General features: G+C 37.3%; 2 protein-coding genes across 19 annotated transcripts in view; one reads left to right on the top strand and one right to left on the bottom strand.

Annotated features, from left to right (window-relative positions):
- LOC110845897 (voltage-dependent calcium channel type A subunit alpha-1) overlaps nucleotides 1-22087 on the top strand; it is a 59338-nt gene that overhangs the window by 18744 nt on the left and 18507 nt on the right. For 10 of the 17 annotated variants that reach the window (XM_035850398.1, XM_035850410.1, XM_035850407.1 and 7 more), the window contains exons 2-32: nucleotides 357-780; nucleotides 6677-6796; nucleotides 7269-7446; nucleotides 7584-7628; nucleotides 8709-8780; nucleotides 8919-8972; nucleotides 9061-9074; nucleotides 9697-9809; nucleotides 11433-11497; nucleotides 11604-11694; nucleotides 11789-11875; nucleotides 11981-12017; nucleotides 12094-12169; nucleotides 12246-12284; nucleotides 12395-12456; nucleotides 12575-12616; nucleotides 12694-12806; nucleotides 13258-13327; nucleotides 13405-13499; nucleotides 13815-13838; nucleotides 14557-14669; nucleotides 14801-14840; nucleotides 15693-15737; nucleotides 15836-15845; nucleotides 19161-19219; nucleotides 19291-19326; nucleotides 19837-19950; nucleotides 20054-20175; nucleotides 21632-21644; nucleotides 21723-21799; nucleotides 21915-22032. In XM_035850398.1, coding sequence (XP_035706291.1) covers nucleotides 476-780; nucleotides 6677-6796; nucleotides 7269-7446; nucleotides 7584-7628; nucleotides 8709-8780; nucleotides 8919-8972; nucleotides 9061-9074; nucleotides 9697-9809; nucleotides 11433-11497; nucleotides 11604-11694; nucleotides 11789-11875; nucleotides 11981-12017; nucleotides 12094-12169; nucleotides 12246-12284; nucleotides 12395-12456; nucleotides 12575-12616; nucleotides 12694-12806; nucleotides 13258-13327; nucleotides 13405-13499; nucleotides 13815-13838; nucleotides 14557-14669; nucleotides 14801-14840; nucleotides 15693-15737; nucleotides 15836-15845; nucleotides 19161-19219; nucleotides 19291-19326; nucleotides 19837-19950; nucleotides 20054-20175; nucleotides 21632-21644; nucleotides 21723-21799; nucleotides 21915-22032 — 2449 coding nt within the window. In that variant the 5' untranslated portion in view covers nucleotides 357-475. Of the gene's footprint in view, nucleotides 1-356; nucleotides 781-2143; nucleotides 2469-6676; nucleotides 6797-7268; nucleotides 7447-7583; nucleotides 7629-8708; nucleotides 8781-8918; nucleotides 8973-9060; nucleotides 9075-9696; nucleotides 9810-10910; nucleotides 10967-11051; nucleotides 11097-11432; nucleotides 11498-11603; nucleotides 11695-11788; nucleotides 11876-11980; nucleotides 12018-12093; nucleotides 12170-12245; nucleotides 12285-12394; nucleotides 12457-12574; nucleotides 12617-12693; nucleotides 12807-13257; nucleotides 13328-13404; nucleotides 13500-13814; nucleotides 13839-14541; nucleotides 14670-14800; nucleotides 14841-15692; nucleotides 15738-15835; nucleotides 15846-19160; nucleotides 19220-19290; nucleotides 19327-19836; nucleotides 19951-20053; nucleotides 20176-21631; nucleotides 21645-21722; nucleotides 21800-21914; nucleotides 22033-22087 lie in introns of those variants that run through there. The other 7 variants (XM_035850412.1, XM_035850413.1, XM_035850405.1 and 4 more) reach the window with 5 other exon arrangements.
- On the bottom strand, nucleotides 15978-18466 carry LOC118435105. 2 transcript variants are annotated; one of them, XM_035850415.1, is made up of 5 exons: nucleotides 18110-18466; nucleotides 17963-18046; nucleotides 17813-17887; nucleotides 16883-17730; nucleotides 15978-16812 (listed from the first exon to the last, which is right to left on the bottom strand). In XM_035850415.1, exons 1-4 carry the CDS (start codon nucleotides 18294-18296, stop codon nucleotides 16934-16936), a joined length of 1143 nt encoding a protein of 380 aa, XP_035706308.1. In that variant the 5' UTR covers nucleotides 18297-18466; the 3' UTR covers nucleotides 15978-16812; nucleotides 16883-16933. The 2 variants fall into 2 exon arrangements, with proteins under 2 accessions (XP_035706308.1, XP_035706307.1); XM_035850414.1 differs by having other exon boundaries at nucleotides 17963-18466.

The raw sequence follows: 22087 nt of genomic DNA, 5'->3' as shown, positions 1-22087 counted from the left end.
AATTGCATGTGACGCTTAGTGCTTTGACCTTACCAAAGTCTTGCGTAACCTTAATTTGATGCTTTTACGAGAAATTCGCAAAATCGTACTTCTATGTATCGTACTATTGGGTTAGTTCTCACACGAAATGCAATTCACCAGGAATTTGATGCAGTTAAAGCTCAACTTATGATTAGAACATTGAACGATATGATTCAACTATTTTCAGGTTATAAATATTCAAGTTACTACAAATGATGATATATGTACCTACATACTACATACTAAATCAATGTCGAACTCATGTTCAAGTAGCGGATAAAATGTTTGGTCCGATTTATGTACGTAAATGACGAGTAACTTTTTTGTGATTTTAGATCGGCGTCATCAGAAGGACAAGGAAAGTTGGAAGGGTAAGGGTGTTGGTGGTGATGTGGGCCAACAAGTGGAAGTGAGTGATTGAGTGGAATACGCGGCTTGGTCAATCGTGGGTGAGATGAGTAAAAGCAGCGGAGACAGCAGTGGTGGTGGTGAGGAGGACTTGAAAGTCTCCCAGGTTGACGAGGAAGAAGACGACGAGCTGCAAGAAATTAGCAATGAACAGCGTCTAATTGATGCGGATGATGATGAACCACGGCGACGACGGCTGGAAAATGTTATCCGTCGAATGAGCACACAACCAAGCAATGGCGCTTATCAGCAAAGTCACCCAGTTCGAAGGGGAAGGCGGAGAGCTGTCACCACTTCAGATCACAAATCCTGTGCGCTCGTTCAAACGCGACTCAAGTTGGGAGATATCATGTAAGTACCAATAAGCTTTCCAATAATTATGCTTCGATAAGTTATAAGATATTATATACTTGACTCACAAGTGAATACCCAAGTACACATACTATTTATGCACTACTTTCTATGTTCGCTACAAAGAAAATACCGTGAAATTTGCACATAGGTAAAAACACGTACCGAATTCTGCCATGCCTGGTTGTGTGTAGAGTAATTCGCTTACGATAGAAGAGTAGGGGCATGAGGATTGATATATGAGTTGTGTAATTAGAAGAACGAACCATGATTGGCACTCAATGCAACTGACGTTTCCTTGAACAGTTCAACATAATGAGCTATTTGATTACTCTTGAAATTAAAACTCAAAGAACTGTGAGACAAGCTCCTTGATTGCGTATATCATTCTTGCAGTACTTGCAGATACTCGTGCATGATAAAAATTTGGAATTAATTAGTTGCATGTTTAACGGAATTCATAGTTCATTTCATAGTCAAATTTCAGTCAAAGTATTCTCCAAGAAGTGATATTTTTGTCTGACAAATTGCATATCTATTCGTCAGAATTTTATATTGTCAAAATATTTATGTAATGGGTTCATCTTTAATGAACACAAGTCACACGCTCTAGAAATATATGTTCATTGGTGAAATCTACATATGTGTATATAGTTCCTGGAGAGAAATTCTACTAAAATTTCGTCACACGCGTTTGGATCGTGTCGAACTTTCTCCAACCAAGCTGAAAAGTCATGGAGGATTAGATTGTGCCACTGTTGGGGTTTTGGGGAAAGTGTAAAGCGGAATATGTTGAGTGGGCTCCATCAGAGGGTGCGAGGAGTTGGTGGTGCGGAGCGTGGAGCAGACGGGACAAAGATCTGCTGGGAGAAAGTAAAGAAAGTTGGTCGGTGGCGGTGGTGGTGGGGCGGTAATTGAAGGCAGTGAGACGTTCATGATGGAGTGGTGGAAGTTGTTGTGTGTATATTGTGGGAGGGAAGAAAGCAAGGCAGCTTAGAGATGAAGGGGTGGTGATGGCAGAGCGTAATACTACTGACTTTTTGTGCGGAGACCGAGTGTGTTCGGAATCGATTTCTTTCAACGTGAAGGCGATATTGAGCGGCGCAAAATTGACCCAAATTTTGCGCAGACCGACTTTGTTCCGTATTCGTGTGCCGCATTGAGGATAGTTTAGTGGAGGGTATGGTGATATGGTATGGCATGGAAGCAGGCGACAGAGTGAATGCCTCTACTGCTGAAGTCTAGACTGCTTATGGCCCCTACCTTTCCTTCTTCTTCTTCTCCTTGTGTTTAGGATTTGGGGCTCAGCTTTGGCCTGTGGATTCGATGGGCACCGAAGGGAAGAAAGTGCCACCACTGCCACTTTCTCCTTCTTAGTCCACGAACGTGTGTGCTAGTGAGTGTATATACATAGCCATAGGAAGGAAAGAAGGGTGCGGAAATGATCTCTCGTGGGGGGAAGTGAACGGTCGCTCTTTTCATAATTTAGGCAATTGTTCACTAATTATAGTTATTGCTCTAAGATAGCATTTTTAGGATACTACTACCGTTCAGCTATGACCAATTAAGTATATTTTGACCCGAAGAAGCAATCATGCAAGGTGCTAGCCTTTCGTCGGAGGTGGCTTTTCACAGCTTTGTCATTTATCATTCCCAAACATACTTCTAAGAAACGGATCGCTTTAACGGTAATTCAACTCTTCTTTCCACTTTTTATTTTCTCGTCTGCTCAAAACAGAACAATGCATTGTCAACACATTTAGAGCAAAATATCTGAAACTAAATCCATCATAAGAAACAAAAGTCATGTGCGAGGGGTTTTAAGAAGCTGGACTTTTTTTGCCAAAACAATCTCGGCGTGTTTCAATAAGTGGTGTTGAAGTGTGTACATTAAAGGTAAATACACACTTGTGGGAACCATGCTCGTTGTACCAATCCAATTTCTTTTGTGTCAATAATCTCGTATAATTTCGTTTTTGTTTGAGAAGAGATTTTGAGTACTTGTTTGTTTGACCAAGGTTTATATTAGTTGCATATTTGAATTGTCAGCTTCACGTTGTTTCAAACCATCCAGCCATGCGGTACAAATAAGTATTTCTTTATTCCTCAATTGTTTGCCTCATTTACATCCAAATTGTTGCATGTTCCAGTAAAAAAGCTGGTTATTGATCAGACTCTACGAGCCGGCTGATGGCTCACAAAACAAAAGTATTTGTTGAATCGTTAAATTACTAAGGGCGCCTGTAAAGTTCCATTTTGATTTACTATTTCACTAACGGGCACATTTTTTGCATTAGTAATTTTGCAGTTTTTAAGATTTTGTAAATTGGATTACAACCATACGATTCATTTACATACGATCAGTTGTATCATGCTCACTTAACAGGTGGGGGAATGCTAAACACTTTCGACTAGAATTTTGTTTTCTTCTCACAACTTGAGCTTCACAGACCATCACCACACGAATAAGTTGATTTAATGCAGTGTGTGAATTATCAATCAACGGAATATGCAAGAGTTGAGCTGGCTATGCGTTCGAGTTGCATTGCGTAAATTGGAAAGTGAAGTGAGCAAGATTCGTGCAATTATGGTTTTGTTGTGCCCAGAAATGTAACCAAAAGGAAACGAGCGGCTATTTATACTCACACTTAATATTTTGCAGAGAATGACGTTGATTCGAAGGGTTTGCGGAAAGAGTGTAAACAAAGAAAGGGTTGATGTCCAACACTTTCTATTCTTTATACGATACGAACATATTTCTTTTCCTGGGCATTGAAACTACTTGGAGAAAGTGTTGTTGGACTTGCATTGTGTAAACGTGGTGCGGGTACTCTTGTTTCTTCCTGCTGGAAAAGCTATTTTGGGCTACTCATCCAATAATTCACGTGGTTTATGCTGCAAATATGTAATACTTCATATATATGTAAGCGTTTCTCGAGAGATTTAAATCATGTGTGTACGTACAAGCTGCTGAATCAAATTCAACGTTAATTGTAACCAGTTCTTGTTGCATTGAAGGTCATACTTTAAAACAGATGTTTGTTTGATGTTTAAAACTACGATTTTATGATTCAGTCTAAGCTGAAGTTTTAAATTGTATTTAATTACAATTCATTTCTCTACTAAACAATTTATTCGTCAAGTTTCCTGCGAAAAAGTTTTTGTGGGATTTTGTGTGTTTTAGTGTTTGTATAATATTGACAGGTAGCCACGTCATGCACGAACGGAAGAACATGTAACAAAAGGGTTATCTATCAGTCTGATTAAAGCAGCCTATTGGAAATGTAGGAGGAAGTACACAAAGTGAACAGTCAGGTTAATCGGCAGCGCAGAGGCAAACGCGAAAAGTCACCCTGAGTGAGTTTGGCAAGTCCAGTCAGCGGGGGCTATTCTGCTGCATGGTGACCATGATGCATGCACCATGATGGATTGCCACACACTTTCTCCAGCAATGTGCATGTGAAGCTAGATGATGATGATTATGGCGTAAGCAGCTCCCACAACGGCACAAAGACTGTCCAATTTTATGGGAGAAAGTCGGTCTTGCTGGTTTGTTGAACATTGGTGGTTGTCAGAGTGAACAGCATGTATTATACGTGCCTAGAACCACCACCAGGCAAACAACTGCTGGCAATTTCACGAATCAACCACACTGAGTTCATGTCAATGTCCGTGATGGTGGTGGCGGCAGAGGTATTGATTCTTTCCATATGACTTTCTCCAAACGGGTGGATGATATGTCTTCTTAACCAAACCAGACATTTTCTTGTGGTTGTGCAACTTCATCCAACTTTTAACTTTACAGCTTTTGAACGGCTCCAGTGTAAGTCACGAGAATTTTCAAAATTTCCCAGTGTGTTATGCACAGAACAAGTTTTCACCTGTCTCAAACATCAAATTACTGGCTTACTCATCCACTTTCTTTACTTTCTTAGATAATGGGAACCTCCCTAATCGCTTCATTTAATTGAATTGAATGAGTCGACGTTACTTACTTGCCCATTGTCTTTTGGATGGTAATCCTTATTGATCATGGTCATATAACTTGTAGATATTTAAACCTATATGTAATATGCACCTCTTCAATTTGCATCCTTTACATCCCAACAAGTTATGTGGAGGTAAACCAAGATTAGAGTCCGAAGAGATGGACCCATCTCATGTAACAACATTGATTTCCGACCTTCGTGCAACTTTGATGGGTTTGCACAAATTCGCAGGCGTATGTATCATTCAAAACGACTTTCTCCACTCGGTTACGAATCACATTAATTCAAATATGGGCTATCTTCCAGCGATATTGATATTCCTATTTTGCGAATTCAGACTTTTAGAGATTAAGCTTCATAAGAAATCAGCTTAGTATTTATTTAACCAAAGCTCAACTCACGTGACTGTATCCAATAATTTTGCTGGAAACGGAGTACGGTTTCGAGACAGAACAATATAACTAGTCCATTTTGCTGAAAAATCGAGATTGGCCCACTAAGTACTAGTAAAAAAAAATTAGACCCTCGTTGTGACAGAAATTCCCTGATTGACATTTAATCATGTTGTTTAATATTCAGCATCCTGAAATACTAAGGATAACCGAATCTAAATTTGTGACGAGTCAGCAAGAAGGTGTGAAATTTACGTGTATTTTACAGTACAATTTTTATTTAACATGTTTTTTAAATTTAGAATTGACTAAAAAATGGCAAGTGACCACTCCTTGCTAAATTTCATGATTTGGGTCAATTTTTGTAAATCAACTTGCTCATGGGTGTATAATTCCTAGTTTTATGTAAGTTACTAATTGTATATGAAATGTCCTACCCCCGGCTAATCGACAAGGTGTAGCTCGTCAACAATTCAGTAGGTTTTTTATCTTTGGAGAAAGTAAATTCTTTTGAACTTTCTTACTTACAAGTGACGAGAGTATGCAAACGAGGCATTTGTCGTCTATAAGGAATCCTTGTTATTTATATAGAATTTGGGAACTTACAAAGCACGTGTAAGAAAGTTAAAATGTCCAAAATGTTAAATAAGTGGTTTATCAATTTTATGACCCCTTCCAAACGATGAACAACGCGATTAGAGAGATGAACGTGTCATTTTGAGTAAAGCCGGCCCAGAAAGTAAATCTCAGTTTGTAATTTAATTCGACACAGGAATGAATTGAACAACATCTGAAAGAAAGTCTTGCCATCCTCCGACGCCATCTGATTCAAGCCAACACTGACCACCATCAGCTTGATTTTCCTCTTAAGACCAAGACTTTTTGCTCAGCACTCAGCTCCTAAACGAATTCACTTTGCCAAGGCATAAACTTCGCCCAGACGTTATTAGTGAAAGTGAGTCAGGGAAGGAGATCATGTGAGGGTGGGCTACAAGTTGGGTGGAAGTTGACAAGAGATAGATTAGCTGGATGCACGAGAGTGCAAAGAAAGGGAGAGAGTGAGACAGAGTAGCGAGTGAGAGTGAGTGAAAGCCTGGAAAGGCCAGGTTGCTTATTGCTTTGTGTTTCATCAGCGGAAACACACGTACATATTTCGACCCATCCCTCCATCCAACCAATCAACCAACGCTCCTCTTCTTCTTATTTTTACTACTTGCTGCGAGTGATTATTACACTTGGGGTAAATATATTGAGATACGTCAATTTCAGAAATTACTTTGCATTTTCAAGCGACTTGGTGATAGCCAAGTTGCAGTCAACTCTAAAAACTCACTTCCCTATAGAATGCACATGAATTGCATCAACTGCTTAGATACCCAATACCTGATTATGTGTACATATGTACTATAAAGTAACGTGGAGAAAGCTACGTACTTATTTGTAAAATAATTTCCTATTTTATGAATTTATTATCATATGCTTTAAATAACTGATGATTTTGGTTTGCATTTTTAGGTTGGCGGCTGCAGAGGTTGCAGCAGCAGAGAGTCGTTCTGCACAAAAGATCGGACGCTTCGGCGGCAGTGGAGAGTGGAACGCTGTTCGACCCTTTGGACTTGGACTCATGGCGTCAAGGTAAATTGAGAAATAGCTTTGTCGCTTTTTGTGAATTTTTTTATGAAGCTTTAAATTAGAGAAGTTTACTCATCTATGGAATGATATTCAGTGAGATTTTAATACTTTTTTGCCTTAATAATATGGAAATGAGCACCAAAGAACTTGGTCTCAGTTTGCCTCCAATGTTAACAACATTGGAGTACTGGTAGAGAAATCAGCCTTCATAACTGCAACGTGCAATTGTGAAATTGTGGAACCAACAAAGAAATCAGATTTCCTGGAGTAGAGAACCGTTTAAAGAGAGAGATCATATTTCTATGTAAGATGCGAGAAGTTTAAGCTGATGTAGTTTCTAAACTCCATTCAGCCAAAACTCCTTTTGTTTATCATGTGAATGTTCTGTTTTAAGTTTTTCCACATTCTCACTAATCTTGTTATCAGTGCTTCGCAAAATGAGTTAATCGGCACTAATTATTTGTCCTGTTTCCAGAAACCGAGGGGCTGGGGCCAACACCGGGGGCGACACGCCCCCGGGACCTTCGTCACTATTCTTTTTCACCGACGACACCAAAGTTCGTCGGTGCACACGGTTCATAATTGAGTGGCCTCCTTTCGAGTATGCAGTTCTTTTAACAATTATTGCAAATTGTATCGTCCTGGCGTTAGAGGTAAGCTGGTGAAATAGTATTATAGTATGATAAAAATGAATTAGTATGAGGAGTATGATTTAAAGTATGTATGAAAATAATTGTCAACCAACAAACAAAAAAGTATTAAATTCGTATTTCATTATTTCATTTAATAGGAGCATTTACCGGATGGGGATAAGACTATTTTAGCTCAAAAGCTGGTAAGTGTATTAGTAAAATTGATTGTCTTCTTATCAACTTGTAATGCTAAAAAATACATAATTCTTAAATTTTATTCAATCATATATGTGCATACAAGTATCAATTAATACGCTTATTGCAAACTGGGTGTACGCGTTAAAGAAATCAGAGGAATAAAAAACCTAGATAGGCAATAATAGAATGCAATTATGAAATTAGTATAGCGATAATAATAATTTTTGTCTATTCAATCGTCTGTGAAACACTAGGTTCCAATTTTTATCAGTTTTCATTGGCAAGCGACATAGATAATTGGAATAAATGGTCAGGGTGCATAAACATTTTTGTTGTCCGTGGTTTCTGCTAAGGAGAAACCACGGACGTATCCTGGGTCGTCCCCTTTGCAGATATTTTTTAAGTTACGTATTTTTAAGTCTGTTAGCGATTCACTGATGCATTGAACACAATTGAAATGCTGAAAATCTGAATTAAGGTTGCAGAAATTCCGTAATGATAATGGATCAGCATTACTGTGGCGAGTTTGAAAGGCATCAGAACTTACGAGTTCTGACAATTCGCGACCCCTCTGGTGACCTAAGGGCCGTTAACACGATACATGAAATCAATCCAGTCCGCAATGTATCACATTTCCCCAAAGATATTTTCATATTGACAAAATTGCTAAATGTTTGGGAATTTTCTTTGCTGTTATTTGACAAAAGTAGGGTGGCAACTAAATTGTGAACCACCAAAGGAAGAACTATGTACAAAAATGAGAGACATTTGTGCGACTGTATCTGGTCTGGTGGAGATAGCAAGAATCGTGGGAACAGAATAATGTGTTGTTAAATTTCATGTGCATGATAGTGACACTTTGAATGCTGCTGTCCCACATTTTTGTGTTTGTAGTCTTGTCATCTTTATGTTGCCGTTCTAGTTGCCTTATCAGATACAGACCAATTCACGAATAAAGAAATGAGAATATTTTCTTTGTACCCACTTTGGTAGAAAAATAGTGATAAGTCATGATGAGAGATAGCTAAATGTAGGTTATGATGTATGTATAAAGTATTATTTATTGATTTATGCATTTCTATTAGGAACAAACGGAACATTATTTTTTGGGAATTTTCTGTGTCGAAGCCACGCTCAAGATACTCGCATTGGGATTTGTAAGTAGTGCATAATTTTATTTATATTCATAGTTAACCGACACCATTGATTTGGTGATATGCTAAAAATAATGGAAAATGCACAATCAAGAGAGTATGCACATATCTCTAGTTTAAAGTTAATAATATCGTCAACAGGTCCTGCATAGAGGTGCATACCTCAGAAATATTTGGAATCTTATGGATTTCATAGTGAGTGTTTTTAAAATTGTTTCCTGTTTTATGACTATTTTTTTAGTATTTTGCATGATGATTAAGAACCTGCCTTTGGTTTTTTCAGGTCGTCGTTACCGGGTAATTAAGTCTTTTGTTATTTCTCACTTTTCCATCAATATTCGAAACTATATGTACAAACGGTTGATAATTTAGAGAGTGGTTGTGAAGAAACTTCGTATTCATAGTTGTAGCCCGATCCGTGTTAATATAAATAGTCAGACTAGAGAAACCAAGCAACGAGGGTAGAGGAAATACATACGTGAGCACATAGTTTGGGGTTTCCAGTGAATCATACCCGAAATGCCGGATGAATTGTGTTGACTTTATGTAAAAGTTTAACAAGTTACTAGCATTGCTTTCATAGCGTACATAGTACTAGCAACAAATAGTTCAGTGCGGGGGAAGGAGTAACTTTCCCACGTGTACATACATAGTTCCAAATGTTGTTCTTGTTTTATAGAGAATGTAATTTTGTAAGATTTATTGTGATTGCTTATTTCTTGTCTTGTATTGAAATTAACAATTATTGTAGATCTAACACTTTATTTGTGAATAGATAAATTTATAGATGTTAAAAGTAGTTGTATATTCAACGTAACAGTAAGTATAGTTTACGATTAATCATGTACTGGAGTTGTGTATCTCATCCTAAATGCTATGAATGTTTTTCGTATGCTTTTTTGACGTACTGGGAAGCTAGGCTAATGACGGTTTTAGCCGAAAACACCAAATCCAAAGTGGAAGTTATTGACTTCAGGATGCTTCGGTCGTTTCGCGTTCTCCGGCCACTTAAGCTCGTGGGAAATTTTAAAGGTTAACTTTGTTACGTATTTCCAGAGTGCCAAGTGAGTATATTAAATATTAATATATTCAGCCATCATGTCACTTTAAAACGATAATCTTGTTTAGTTTAGTACATACTTGTCTATCTCGACAGGCGAGATTTATTGTATTTTCATTGATCTGAAAATACTGAATATTTGATCCTGCCAGAAAGCTTCGATCCTCTTTTAAATCAAATTACCAGTCCCTTCTTCCTCATTTAGTATAGTACATACATCTACTTAATAAGAAATAGACAATAATAGACAATTGTAGTGAATTAATAGATGTAAGGTACGCAGACATACATATTTAGCATACACACGCGTAGTCCATAATGTATGATTCTCAACTACTCTCGACAGCAAGATGGGACCATTTCAATGAAATTTGAGGAAGCAAAGAGTTCCAAACTAGGTCTTCATGTGACCTGCCGAACCTTTCGCATTAATCAAGTTACCGCCTACATCAATGATCTGAGGATGAGAAATACCAATGTTGCTTGGAATATTGAAATGAAATGGATGGATACCCACGCAAAAAGGACTTGACGAGGTCCTCTTAAATTTATTAAAGAGAGGAGAAAATATTATTTGAGATGAATAATATGCACACTTTCATTTCAAACACTGATGGAATCATGGACGAAAATTGAAATAGAAGAGAATTCGAATGAGATGCAATACATATTATTTCGTGTGATGACTCAAGACAAAATATTCCGATATATGTGTTACAAGACACCATTATAAATATATGCACAAGTCGACATCATTTCCTCCAACGCAAGATTTGAACTTTCACTCCTTTCACCCACTCCTCCTGGACACTCAACTGGATGTCAAATGCAGGGCTGTGCGTCTCATTGAACTAACATTTTGTGACAGAAAGAGAGCTTTGTAATGTAATTTCGTGATCGCACGAACTTGACGTCACCTAGATTTCTCTCATGAACAATGAGCCATCAAGACGTTTATAGCAGAAATTATGAGTCGGTGTAACGGCTAAACTTTAGATAGTATTATAAATCTTAGTCATTTGTAGATGTATCTCAACAAATTAGATGTTTCCTATCAAATTTTCCTAAAACAGGTTCGTGACCGTTTTCGCTCAAGGAGATGTTGGAGTTGATCTTCGCACCTTACGAGGTCCGTCTAAAAGATACACTTATTTTATGCGCGAGCGATTTGTAAACAGTCCATATATACTTATTGAAATTATCATGTATTTCAGCCATCAGAGTGCTCCGCCCTCTCAAACTCGTTTCTGGAATTCCGAGTACAGGCCTTGTCTTATATTCATCAGTAGATGTTCAGATTAGAATTAGAATTAAATTGCTAGTCCATGTAGCATGGAATTGTAGAATTTCTCCAATTTCTTACTTTGCCCCATTCCTATATAAATTATTGTCATTGTTAAACTAAACCTTCCAGAAATCCCTAAGACCTATCCGCGCCCTATTTTTCATATTCACCTAAAATATTATATGGACCCCGTACAGAAATCATAACCAAATTACATGGCACTGGATGTGCTGTAATATTGGAACATATTATGAGCTTTAGGCAATGTTGCTTGACCACTCGCTTATATTGTACTTTATTTTGTGCACAGGTTTGCAGGTCGTCCTAAAGTCCATAATCAAAGCGATGGCTCCATTGTTGCAAATTGGACTATTGGTGAGTTGGAATTTTATGTGATTTATAAGATCAAATGGTTAATAACTAGAAATGAGGCTAGTTGGATAACATTTGTTGATATTGATCAGTCCTTTTTGTTCGACAGGTTCTTTTCGCAATTGTCATATTCGCGATCATAGGTTTAGAATTTTACTGTGGAGCGTTACATCGCACCTGTTACAGCCTTGAAGACTTAGGTAAGACATTACATCAACAGGTTGTGCTAATTTAGAGGACATGCATGACAGCACCACAACATTAATTACTCTGTTTACTGGTTGTGTCACTCAGATGAAATAGTGAAAGAGGGCGATTTACCAACTCCTTGTAACTCGGACTCGCCAAAAATAGTAGAGTCTGCCGAGCCAGCTCCGCCAGGTAATGTTTACCAATATTTTCACCTAAGCAATACCTACACCGATCCCGAGATTGGATGTATTTATCTGTATCTGACCTGACGACATTTTATGAATCATTTCACAGGATCATATACATGCAACGCTAACGTATCAATGTGCCAGTGAGTACACCTTCTTTAATTAGATGATTTATTGGCTTTTGATTTTGAACATGTCTAATACGTGATCCATAAACAGGGATAAATGGATAGGTCCTAATTTCGGAATAACTTCTTTCGACAACATAGGATTCGCTATGCTCACCGTTTTTCAGGTTCATTTGTCACATAACTTAAACTTATCTAATAATTAGTTCATATTAAATGGCAACTTCATGTAATTCCTTCCAGTGCATCACTATGGAGGGATGGACTTCTATCCTCTATTGGGTAGGGAATTCTCGTAGCTACATAATCAATTTTTTGTGCTGCTTTCACTTCGCCTGATGTCTCCCCAACTCTGTAATATTCATTTCAAATGATGTTTTCTCTTTAACTAGACCAACGATGCTCTTGGGAGTACATTCAACTGGATTTACTTTGTGCCTCTAATTGTTCTGGGGTGAGATTTGAAACAAATGTTTTTTAGTCCTGCCAAAGATTTGCTTTTTTGTAAAAAGGTGTCAAACATTGTAATGAAATTCTCAAAAAACATTAATCATATCGTATCTATTTCATAGATCTTTCTTCATGCTCAACCTCGTTCTCGGTGTTCTGTCCGGGTAAGAATTGTGTCAAATTGTGTTGGTTAGAAGTGAAAGATCTCGAATAATTGTATTTTGTTCTTCCTCGTCTCAAGTGAATTTGCGAAGGAAAGAGAACGAGTGGAAAATCGCCAAGCGTTCCTCAAACTTCGACGCCAACAACAACTAGAACGAGAGCTGAACGGGTATGTCGAGTGGATATGCAAAGGTAATGGTTTAATTACGTTAAAATGGGTAATATGCAACACATTGGTTTGAAAAGGACTGCACATTCATTAACGAAATACCACCTACTTTCTCAAGTGGAGGAATATTTCAGTAAAATTAAAAATATTATAGTTAGTAAATGCTTGATGAGATCAATGAGTTTGGATGACAGTCCTGATAGGCCGTGCATGAAACCGTGGGGAAAGTGAAAGTCGGATGGCGTTGTTCATCATTCAAACATTATATAAATAATTCTATCACCGACTCTATATCCAACCAAGCAATATAGATGAAATTGCTACATAAAAAAGCGCATATAATACGTTGGCGTTGAACTCTCCCCTCCTACACAAGAAAAAAGTTTAGCTCAAATAAATGCGGTGCATATATCTGTATTATTTTGGGTTATTATTAACACAAAGTAATCAAAGCAAATTAATTGTTTTATGCAGCGGAAGAGGTGATTCTCGCAGAAGAACGAACTTCCGAGGAAGAAAAAATGCGAATTATGGAAGCGCGCAGGTATGTAGAAAATTCTTATTTTGGAATGTGATCAACTGAAAAAGAGACATTAGATATTTAAAAACATGTCCTTCCAGGCGCGCTGCTGCGAAGCGTAAGAAATTGAAAGCGCTTGGAAAGAGCAGAAGTACGGATACGGAAGAAGAAGATGAGACCGAAGATGTTGACGATGGTGAGTAAATTATGTTGATGTGCGGTAGGGAGAAAATACACACCAAAGTCGCACCAACCACCCAGTCAGTCAGATTATAAATATAATTCATTCATGAGTTGGTTAATGGAAGATGAATGTGTTGATGATTTTGATGATCACGAGTGTGTACATACATTTGTACCAACCAATGCAGGGATTAATTCTTACTTTCACCCAGCCAGCTAAACACCAAGCTACTAGACACTCTTACTTATCTATTGGGCGAGTGTAGTGACTCTGTGTTACCGTGAAAAGCAAAATGTGATTAATGTTTCCCAATTCCTTGCACTGTAGTTCCGCTCAAGAAGAAATCCAAAGGTGATTGCCGTTCCTCCGGGGAGTTCTTCTTTTCCTTCCTTATTCGTTCTTTGGGAGGCTTTGAGCCAGTCGTCTCTCCTGGACCGACATTCCTAGAAACGATCTTAATTCTTCTTTGTCTGTACATCGTGTTGTGAAGTAGTTTTGAAGCAGTTGTGTCGGTAGCCAATAGATAGACTCGAGTCCACTCTTTTGTATTAACAATTTACTCCTCGTCACTCACTTTCACTCACTCACATTAGGGTTGATCAAAAATATTTAGTCGGTCGGGTAGTGCAGCACTGTTAATTGAACATACCTGGGATGGTACAAAAAAAAGTATTTCGAGATTTACCCAGATTTAATCGATATGTAATGTATATCGGGATTTTTGTAGTGTCGAATACCATCTCAGGTATTTTCTCTTCAAAAATGCCAAAAGTAAGTAGTTTAATTTGTAGTATGGTAAATAATCTCAGACTTATCTAATTTTGTGTTGTCACTAAGTTGAAGTAGAGGTCCTGTTAAATGAGCTTGTTTACAAGATTCTCTGATAATATATAAAAAACGCTGAGTAGCAATAATCTAACGTCTAGACTAAACTGGGGGAAGTTAAATAGTTACTTAGTTTAGAATTGAGCCTTAGCATTATTCGTATTATTTGCACTGAATTATAGAAAATTTTCACATTTGTAAGGACTTTATCGTGTAACTGGTGTTTTAGCATTTCCGAGAGCAGCCTACCTCAAATCCAAAGTTCGGAATCAGGGAGCTTGTCGACGATTTTGGAGGGCAGAAAAACGCTTTCGGTTTTGGATCAGACACACGGTTAAGCAACAATGGTTCTACTGGGTGAGCCCCATATGTAAATCCTTCCAAATGTGTTCATGCACATTCATTCCGCATCTTAACTTTAAAATTTAATCTTTTATACGACCTATATAACAAGGTTTAATTTGAAAAAATATAATTTGGCTTTTCAGACTGTAATTATCCTTGTCTTCTTAAACACTGCCTGTGTAGGTAAGATGATTACGTTTCACAGAGTTTTTTAGCCCGAGTCAGAGCTTATGGAACCGTCATGTCCGTCCGTCCGTCTGTCTGTCTGTCTGTCTGTCCGGCACGATAGAGCCAAAACGGCTGAACCGATTGACTTGAAATTTTTACCATATGCATATTAGACAAAGTTAGGAAACGAGTTCGAAGATGGGCGAAATCGGTCAAGTGGTTGACCGGTGAGGGTCATCGGAGTGGGTGGGGTATTATGCACCAAAATTTGAAAATTGTCATAGAAAGCTGAAATTTGGTACAGAGGTTGCTAGTGGCTCCTAATAGAAAAAAATAACTTCAGCTTGGAAAAACTTTCATCTTGAGAGACCCTATGGGGTGACCCATACTGATTTTTTAAAATCGTCATATCGAGCTGAAATTTGGTGGATAGGTTACGTATGGGTCCTAATGGAAGAATATGAAAAGGCATTTGTAAAATTGTTATCTGGAGCGACTCTATGGGGTGACCCATACCGATTTTTAGAAATTGATGTAAAAACAGGAAATTCGGCACCGTGACAGGTAATGTCTTATCATGAAAGGGTATGAAGTTAAAAGTGAGCAAATTGCAACCAGAGTGACCCTGGAGGGTGACCCATGTTGAAGGATTTGATGCCAAATAATCGAAAATCTAAGACATTTAACTATCCAGAACACGGAGTTTGGTAATATGTCGGTCAATTCGGAGAAAAATTTAGAACTCTGACTCACTGAGTCTGGGACTATGTCCCTGACTCGGGCTATATGGAGTCTGCACTGTAGGTTTTTTATATATTGGCAAAAATGATATGCGAACTACATATTCGATCCCCATTTGTATTTCAGCCGTAGAACATTACAACCAGCCTCCATGGCTTACAGACTTTAACTGTGAGTTGTTATTACTCCATATTATTTCGAAATCTAGAGTCACATACATACATACTAAATAATATGACTTTAATTGATAATTTTGGCTTTTTTTTCAGACTATGCAGAGTTAGTTCGATATTTCTCAATTGATAGATTTGATAGACTTAACTCACTTTTCACACGTAAATCTAAACACGCATATATGCAGTATGGAAATCCAAATTATGATAATTACATTTTCATAACTTTTAGTCTTAGTCCGTTTACAATTCATAAATTTTAATCAATGTTTCGACAAGTAGAACAAACCACCACTCTATTTAATGAAATTGGAAACTGCATGGAGATCAAACATATGTTTTCTATGAGAATCTACATTTATCGGGGCCGAGGTAATCATGATTCTCTTCTCAAACTTGTAATCAAAAAGGTGTTCCAAGTATTGGGGCAAATGTTCCTCGTACTCATCAAAATGAGTAAATTTCTGGTTGGCCAGCTTGAGATCCACTCCATCAATCGTCATATTTGTTATTTTTCCAAATATGTTGGTGAGGTGTCCAATGCTCTCAGCTTTGGAGCAATCCAACTTTACTGAAGCAGTCACTCTCTTCTGCTGATCGGTCATGTCTGGTGCTTTGCGATTGATGGAACTCATTAATTTCCAATTGTTGGAATCCAGTTTTGTTTGATACAAAGCGTAGGCGTTGCGGGACTTCGAGGGATCTCTTTCAGTCGATATCTTCCCACGTGCAGACATACTGGAGTTTTTCGTCGACGAGGTTTGTCCGGCATTAGAGGTTATAGTTATAGATGTCCTGAGTCCATCATATATTGCATCGTACTCAAGTATTATGTATGTTGAAGAGAGGAACGTATTGAGACCGTGTGTTGGGAGAAAGGGGGAGTTCTTTCTGTCGTAGTTTTTGTAAATGGTGTCGTTCGTGGTGATGATGTTGAAATTATTAGACGACAGAATCTGTTCCAACAGTTGGAAGGATACATGCTTAAATTCTATTTCCTTCCTGAGGAGTTGAATTTTTCTGAACACGGTTTGGTTGTGGTTGTGGCTGGAGACAAGAATAGACAGTGCCGTCTAGCAAGAAATAAATACAAATTGAGGTCAGCTGATACAAAGTGTAAAATGGTAAATGCACTATACATACCTGAATGGTGTCGTAGATTGCATTATAAACTTTTTTCTTAGAATATGGCAACTACCATTTTTCCAGAACTTCAAATTCAACCCTAGCAAATCGCTCCTTCCAGTACGTTTCCTTCAACCGTTGGATCTTTTGTTTAGAGTAATTGTGTGACTTGTAATCTTGATTTCGTTTGGGTAGAGTAACTATAGGTGGGACGCCACGGTGTTTGAAATATGCCTGCAGAGATTTATTTGATTCTCCATCCGAGGAATGAATACGTTGATTCAAATGGTGGTGGTCGAAGTCACAGGATTGTACTTGTGGATTAAACACCAGAATCACCGTCATGTCTTCGTTTAACATATCGCGGACCACAAACAATTCCTGACCTCGGTCGCTGTGTTCGACATGTTCTTCGCAATGTGCTTTGGACTTTCCCTGCTTCCAGCAGGTCAAATCACAACAAACAACTTTCCACTTTGAGGGATTCACCTCGTAGTCATCTCGGGTGAAGTTTGTTTCTTTACTTCCAACTGTTGGACTTTTACCCTGCTGCTTTAATGTACCATTGGCATAGAATAATTTGTCGCCTTCACGAAATATATAAACTGGCTTTCCATTGAACTTGAGGTCGGCGTTTCGCAGATTGTGTCGATAGTAAGATTTTCCTTTTACAGTACGTAGCCAATCTTGGTATTCAGCGCTGGACTTCATATGCTCTTCTTCCCCTTTCCAACCTTTGGACCGTATTTCATCCCGGATACAATAAAACAGCAGTCCAAGCCCTTGACTTGGTGGTTTCCACGTGCGTGGAATACGAGGATGAGGTTTTGCTTGCCACCAGAAGAGTCCTCTCTTTATGAAGAAATCTAAATTAGATCATCTAATTGTATAAAATATTATCAACCGAAGTGTAATTACTAATCAATTTAAAAATAAAGCCTTCATCACCGTTGTCACCTGCTCCTCCCACGTCAACATCGCCGTCCACACGTTGTATTTTAGCCGCCGGTTCTTCGCCTTTATCTTAATAATGTATAATTATGGTTATTAACACAACTCCAATATTTGGACAACACAATACCATGTATTACAACTCACCTAGAAAAATGACTTCTTTTCCCTCCAAAACTTCATCCTCACCTTCAACTTCAACGACAGGTTGAGATGATGGGCCAGCGTATTCTAAAGTCGACAAAAATAAAGAAGTCAGAAGCAAATATATATGATGGAAAACAATCTGCTTACCCAGCTTTTGGGACGTCTCATCCAGCCATTCTTGAAGGCTCTCCCACCACCGACCCATGATGAAACAGCGCCCTCTCAACTCGTTCTCTTCCCACCACTTCCCATCAAGAAAGATTGTCCCTTCAAAATAAAAAATAAAATAATACATAACCAGGAAATTAATTTCGAAATCCAACAGTTGGAACATATAGGTAACAGAAATTAAGTTTACCTGCAGCGGTGTCCTTCTGCTGTTTTGTTTGTTGTTTAGCAAAACTATAAACCAGATTGGGGCCGAATTTTATTGAATCTCCATTTTTAAGTATTCGTACTCGGTTTTTGACGACTTTTTCCTGTCCCACCCATGTTCCGTTGGTGCTCTGAACAGAGTAAAAAAACAAATGTTTACAATTGAAGGTGTCCAACAGTTGGAAATAAATATTAAGTTAAACATTATGACCCTAAGACTTACAAGGTCTTTAATGAACCACTCGTTCTCGTCCAACACCAATTGGCAGTGTTGTCCTGACACTTCAGGCTGATTGAGGACGATGTCACAGTTTGGAGAACGTCCTAACACCACCTGTAAACATTATATCAATTAAATTAGTAAAGATGTCATAAGTTATGTACTGTTTTTAAATTTACTTACATCTTTTTGCCTCAATTTAATGATTGCTGGGAAGGGGTCGCTAATCAAGTTTAAAATTCCTGTCAACTCCCCTCCCCCATCTCCCTCACTACTACTCTTCATCTTCTCAAGTTGAAATAACTTTTAATTAAAATTGATATGTGTTTAGTTGGAAATATTTAGCGAACAAAAAAATATTGACAACATTTGATTCTCATTCTCACAAATCTCCAAAAATTGGAATCAGGTTGAGACTTGTCACCTGCTCACTCGCTTGCTCGCTACACTTTTGTCGTGTCTCAATTTGTCTCATGGAAGATACAAATTGAGGTGACGTGAGACAAGTACTGCATATGTGCGTGTTAATATTTACGTGTTAAAGTGAGGTAAGAGTAAGAGTGAGGTAAGTCCATTAAAACACTAAAAAATAATGAATTTCAGGTATGGGTTCCTAGGCCTTTTTATCTTTGAAATGTTAATTAAAATTTACGCCCTTGGTGGTAAGTGCTACAAACTTGCTGATATAAAAGAACTGAATGATTCAACAATCACACCTTTGCTATCATTTCAGCTCGAATCTACTTTGAATCATCTTTCAACCGTTTCGGTAAGCAGCATAATCAAACCTATTTTCCCCGAAACGCTGTACACACCAGGAAATTTGTAATTTGTTAGTTATTAGGGCTCACAAGGGAACCTTAAGCACTGTGACAAAGTTTTAGTTACACTAAATTACCAATTAAGACCATCCGAAAGGAAATCGAGATGTAACAGTACTTAAGGTTGCCTTTTAATAAGAGTATACTTTATACTATTTTTTGAAACTATAATCTGTAGCCGACTGGTTCGTTGATAGGAGAGCTTTACTTTTTACTGCTTTTAAGGATTTGACTTTGTTGTTAAAAATATTAACCGTGAAGTATTATGTGATACAATAGTTTGAGACAAATCCAAGTAATGGTATTGAATTATGAGGCAACTTGAGACATGTGTAAATTCGTCACCGATTGAAGTTCTATTGTTATGTATACGTAGAAAACGATACAAGGAATCCTCAGGAGAAAGTTAATGTGTTTGATTTATCGATTTTGTATACAATGAATGCTGATTGTTTCAGATACGGTCGTGATATCTGGATCTGTCTTTGAAGTTGTTTGGTCTTACTTCAATCCACATTCATCCTTCGGTCTCTCTGTGCTCCGTGCATTACGACTTCTTAGAATATTCAAAGGTTTTAATAAAATATATTTAATCGATGTGCCATATATATCCAACGGTTTGTCCTGAATCATTGTGGAATGTACATAGCTAACGATATCTAATTTCTTTCATAGTTACAAAGTACTGGTCGTCCTTAAGGAATCTCGTAATTTCTCTACTCAGCTCGATGCGGTCCATCATTTCTTTATTGTTTCTACTCTTCCTCTTCATCCTGATTTTCGCTCTTTTGGGAATGGTAAGTTAAATGGCTGAATGCAATCAAGATGCGTAATTTAATGCAAGTTATGAGATTTTCAAACTTCATTAAATTTTAAAAACATTTTTCGCTTAACGAGACACAAATTTGTTAATTACACAAGAATTAAGCAGGACCAGGCTACATAGAATCTCGGACAAAGAAAGCACAGTCATTGTCGAGTTGCAATTCCGTTTTCAATCGAACAATTATTAAAGTTCACAAGGGAACCTTAAGTACTGTCACACCTCGATTTCCTTTCCGATGGTCTTAATTGATAGATAATGTAGTGTAACTAAGACTTTGTCATAGAACATGGGGTGCAAAATTATGTTTTTGCAAAATATTTGGCAAAAGCTGCACCAAAACTTGTAATTGTTCCAATGCTTTCACCATATATAACAGCTTTCGGAATTATGAAATGAAGTTTGTAAATCATATGCCTGTCCGTAATTTCATGCTGATCACCAATATGCAAAAGGATACATGCAAACTTTGGCCAATTTTTTCAAATTGGGAAAATCTGCAAAAATTTCTAAATTTAAATTTCGTCGTTTTTTAAATTTTAACACAATTTAAATGTTAAGCGTCTTTTATTTAAGAATTGCAAAAAAGTTTTCAAAAAAGAAATTGTTTTGTTATTGCAACAAAATTTGCGAAAATTTTCAAACATTGAAACTCACAATGGAAGAAGATATAATGCCAATGTTAGTTAATTGTTGTAAAATTGGCTTGGTAAAATTGGCAAACACATTGGCATTATATCTTCTTCCATTGTGAGTTTCAATGTTTGAAAATTTTCGCAAATTTTGTTGCAATAACAAAACAATTTCTTTTTTGAAAACTTTTTTGCAATTCTTAAATAAAAGACGCTTAACATTTAAATTGTGTTAAAATTTAAAAAACGACGAAATTTAAATTTAGAAATTTTTGCAGATTTTCCCAATTTGAAAAAATTGGCCAAAGTTTGCATGTATCCTTTTGCATATTGGTGATCAGCATGAAATTACGGACAGGCATATGATTTACAAACTTCATTTCATAATTCCGAAAGCTGTTATATATGGTGAAAGCATTGGAACAATTACAAGTTTTGGTGCAGCTTTTGCCAAATATTTTGCAAAAACATAATTTTGCACCCCATGTTCTATGACAAAGTCTTAGTTACACTACATTATCTATCAATTAAGACCATCGGAAAGGAAATCGAGGTGTGACAGTACTTAAGGTTCCCTTGTCTGTCAACAACCTACTATCAACTATAAAATAATATGACGAACTACAATAATCAACGATAAATTACAAAAATTTACTATAAAATGACTATTAATACTTACAATTTTTGTCTCGAATAAATTATCCAAAAAGTAATACGATAAATGAGCTATAAATTACGCAAATTGAATATAAAATGACTACCATCTATTAAGTCTGACAATTTTTCTGTTGTTTGCAGCAACTGTTCGGAGGTGGTTGAAATTACATTATTTAAGCTAATATAAAATAGGAGTGCACAAATTAAATTAAATTTTAAAACCAAAAAATAGGCGCTTTTAACAACCCGGAGGGGACTCCTCCCACAAATTTCGACTCGTTTCCGATTGCTCTTCTCACCGTCTTCCAGGTATGAAGCTGTTACAAACTTGTACTCATGATCTAACCATCTCGAGTAAATAAGTTTGAACTTATCAAAAATCATTAATTACCAAACTAAGGAATTGTATTTTTTCTCTTTAAAGATTTTGACGGGCGAGGACTGGAATGAAGTCATGTATCAAGGAATCCAATCTCAAGGTGGATATCGTAGTGGAATGATGTATAGTCTTTACTTCATCATTCTCATGTTATTTGGAAATTGTACGTATGCTAAAAGCCCTTTGACAAAAACTACCATGGTCAGATTTCAGATAAT

The sequence above is a fragment of the Folsomia candida genome, unplaced genomic scaffold, assembly GCF_002217175.1.
Source record: "Folsomia candida strain VU population unplaced genomic scaffold, ASM221717v1 Fcan01_Sc003, whole genome shotgun sequence".
Lineage (NCBI taxonomy): Eukaryota > Metazoa > Arthropoda > Collembola > Entomobryomorpha > Isotomidae > Folsomia > Folsomia candida.
The sequence above is the reverse complement of the archived record's forward strand: the minus strand, read 5'-3'. Positions and strand labels throughout refer to the sequence as shown.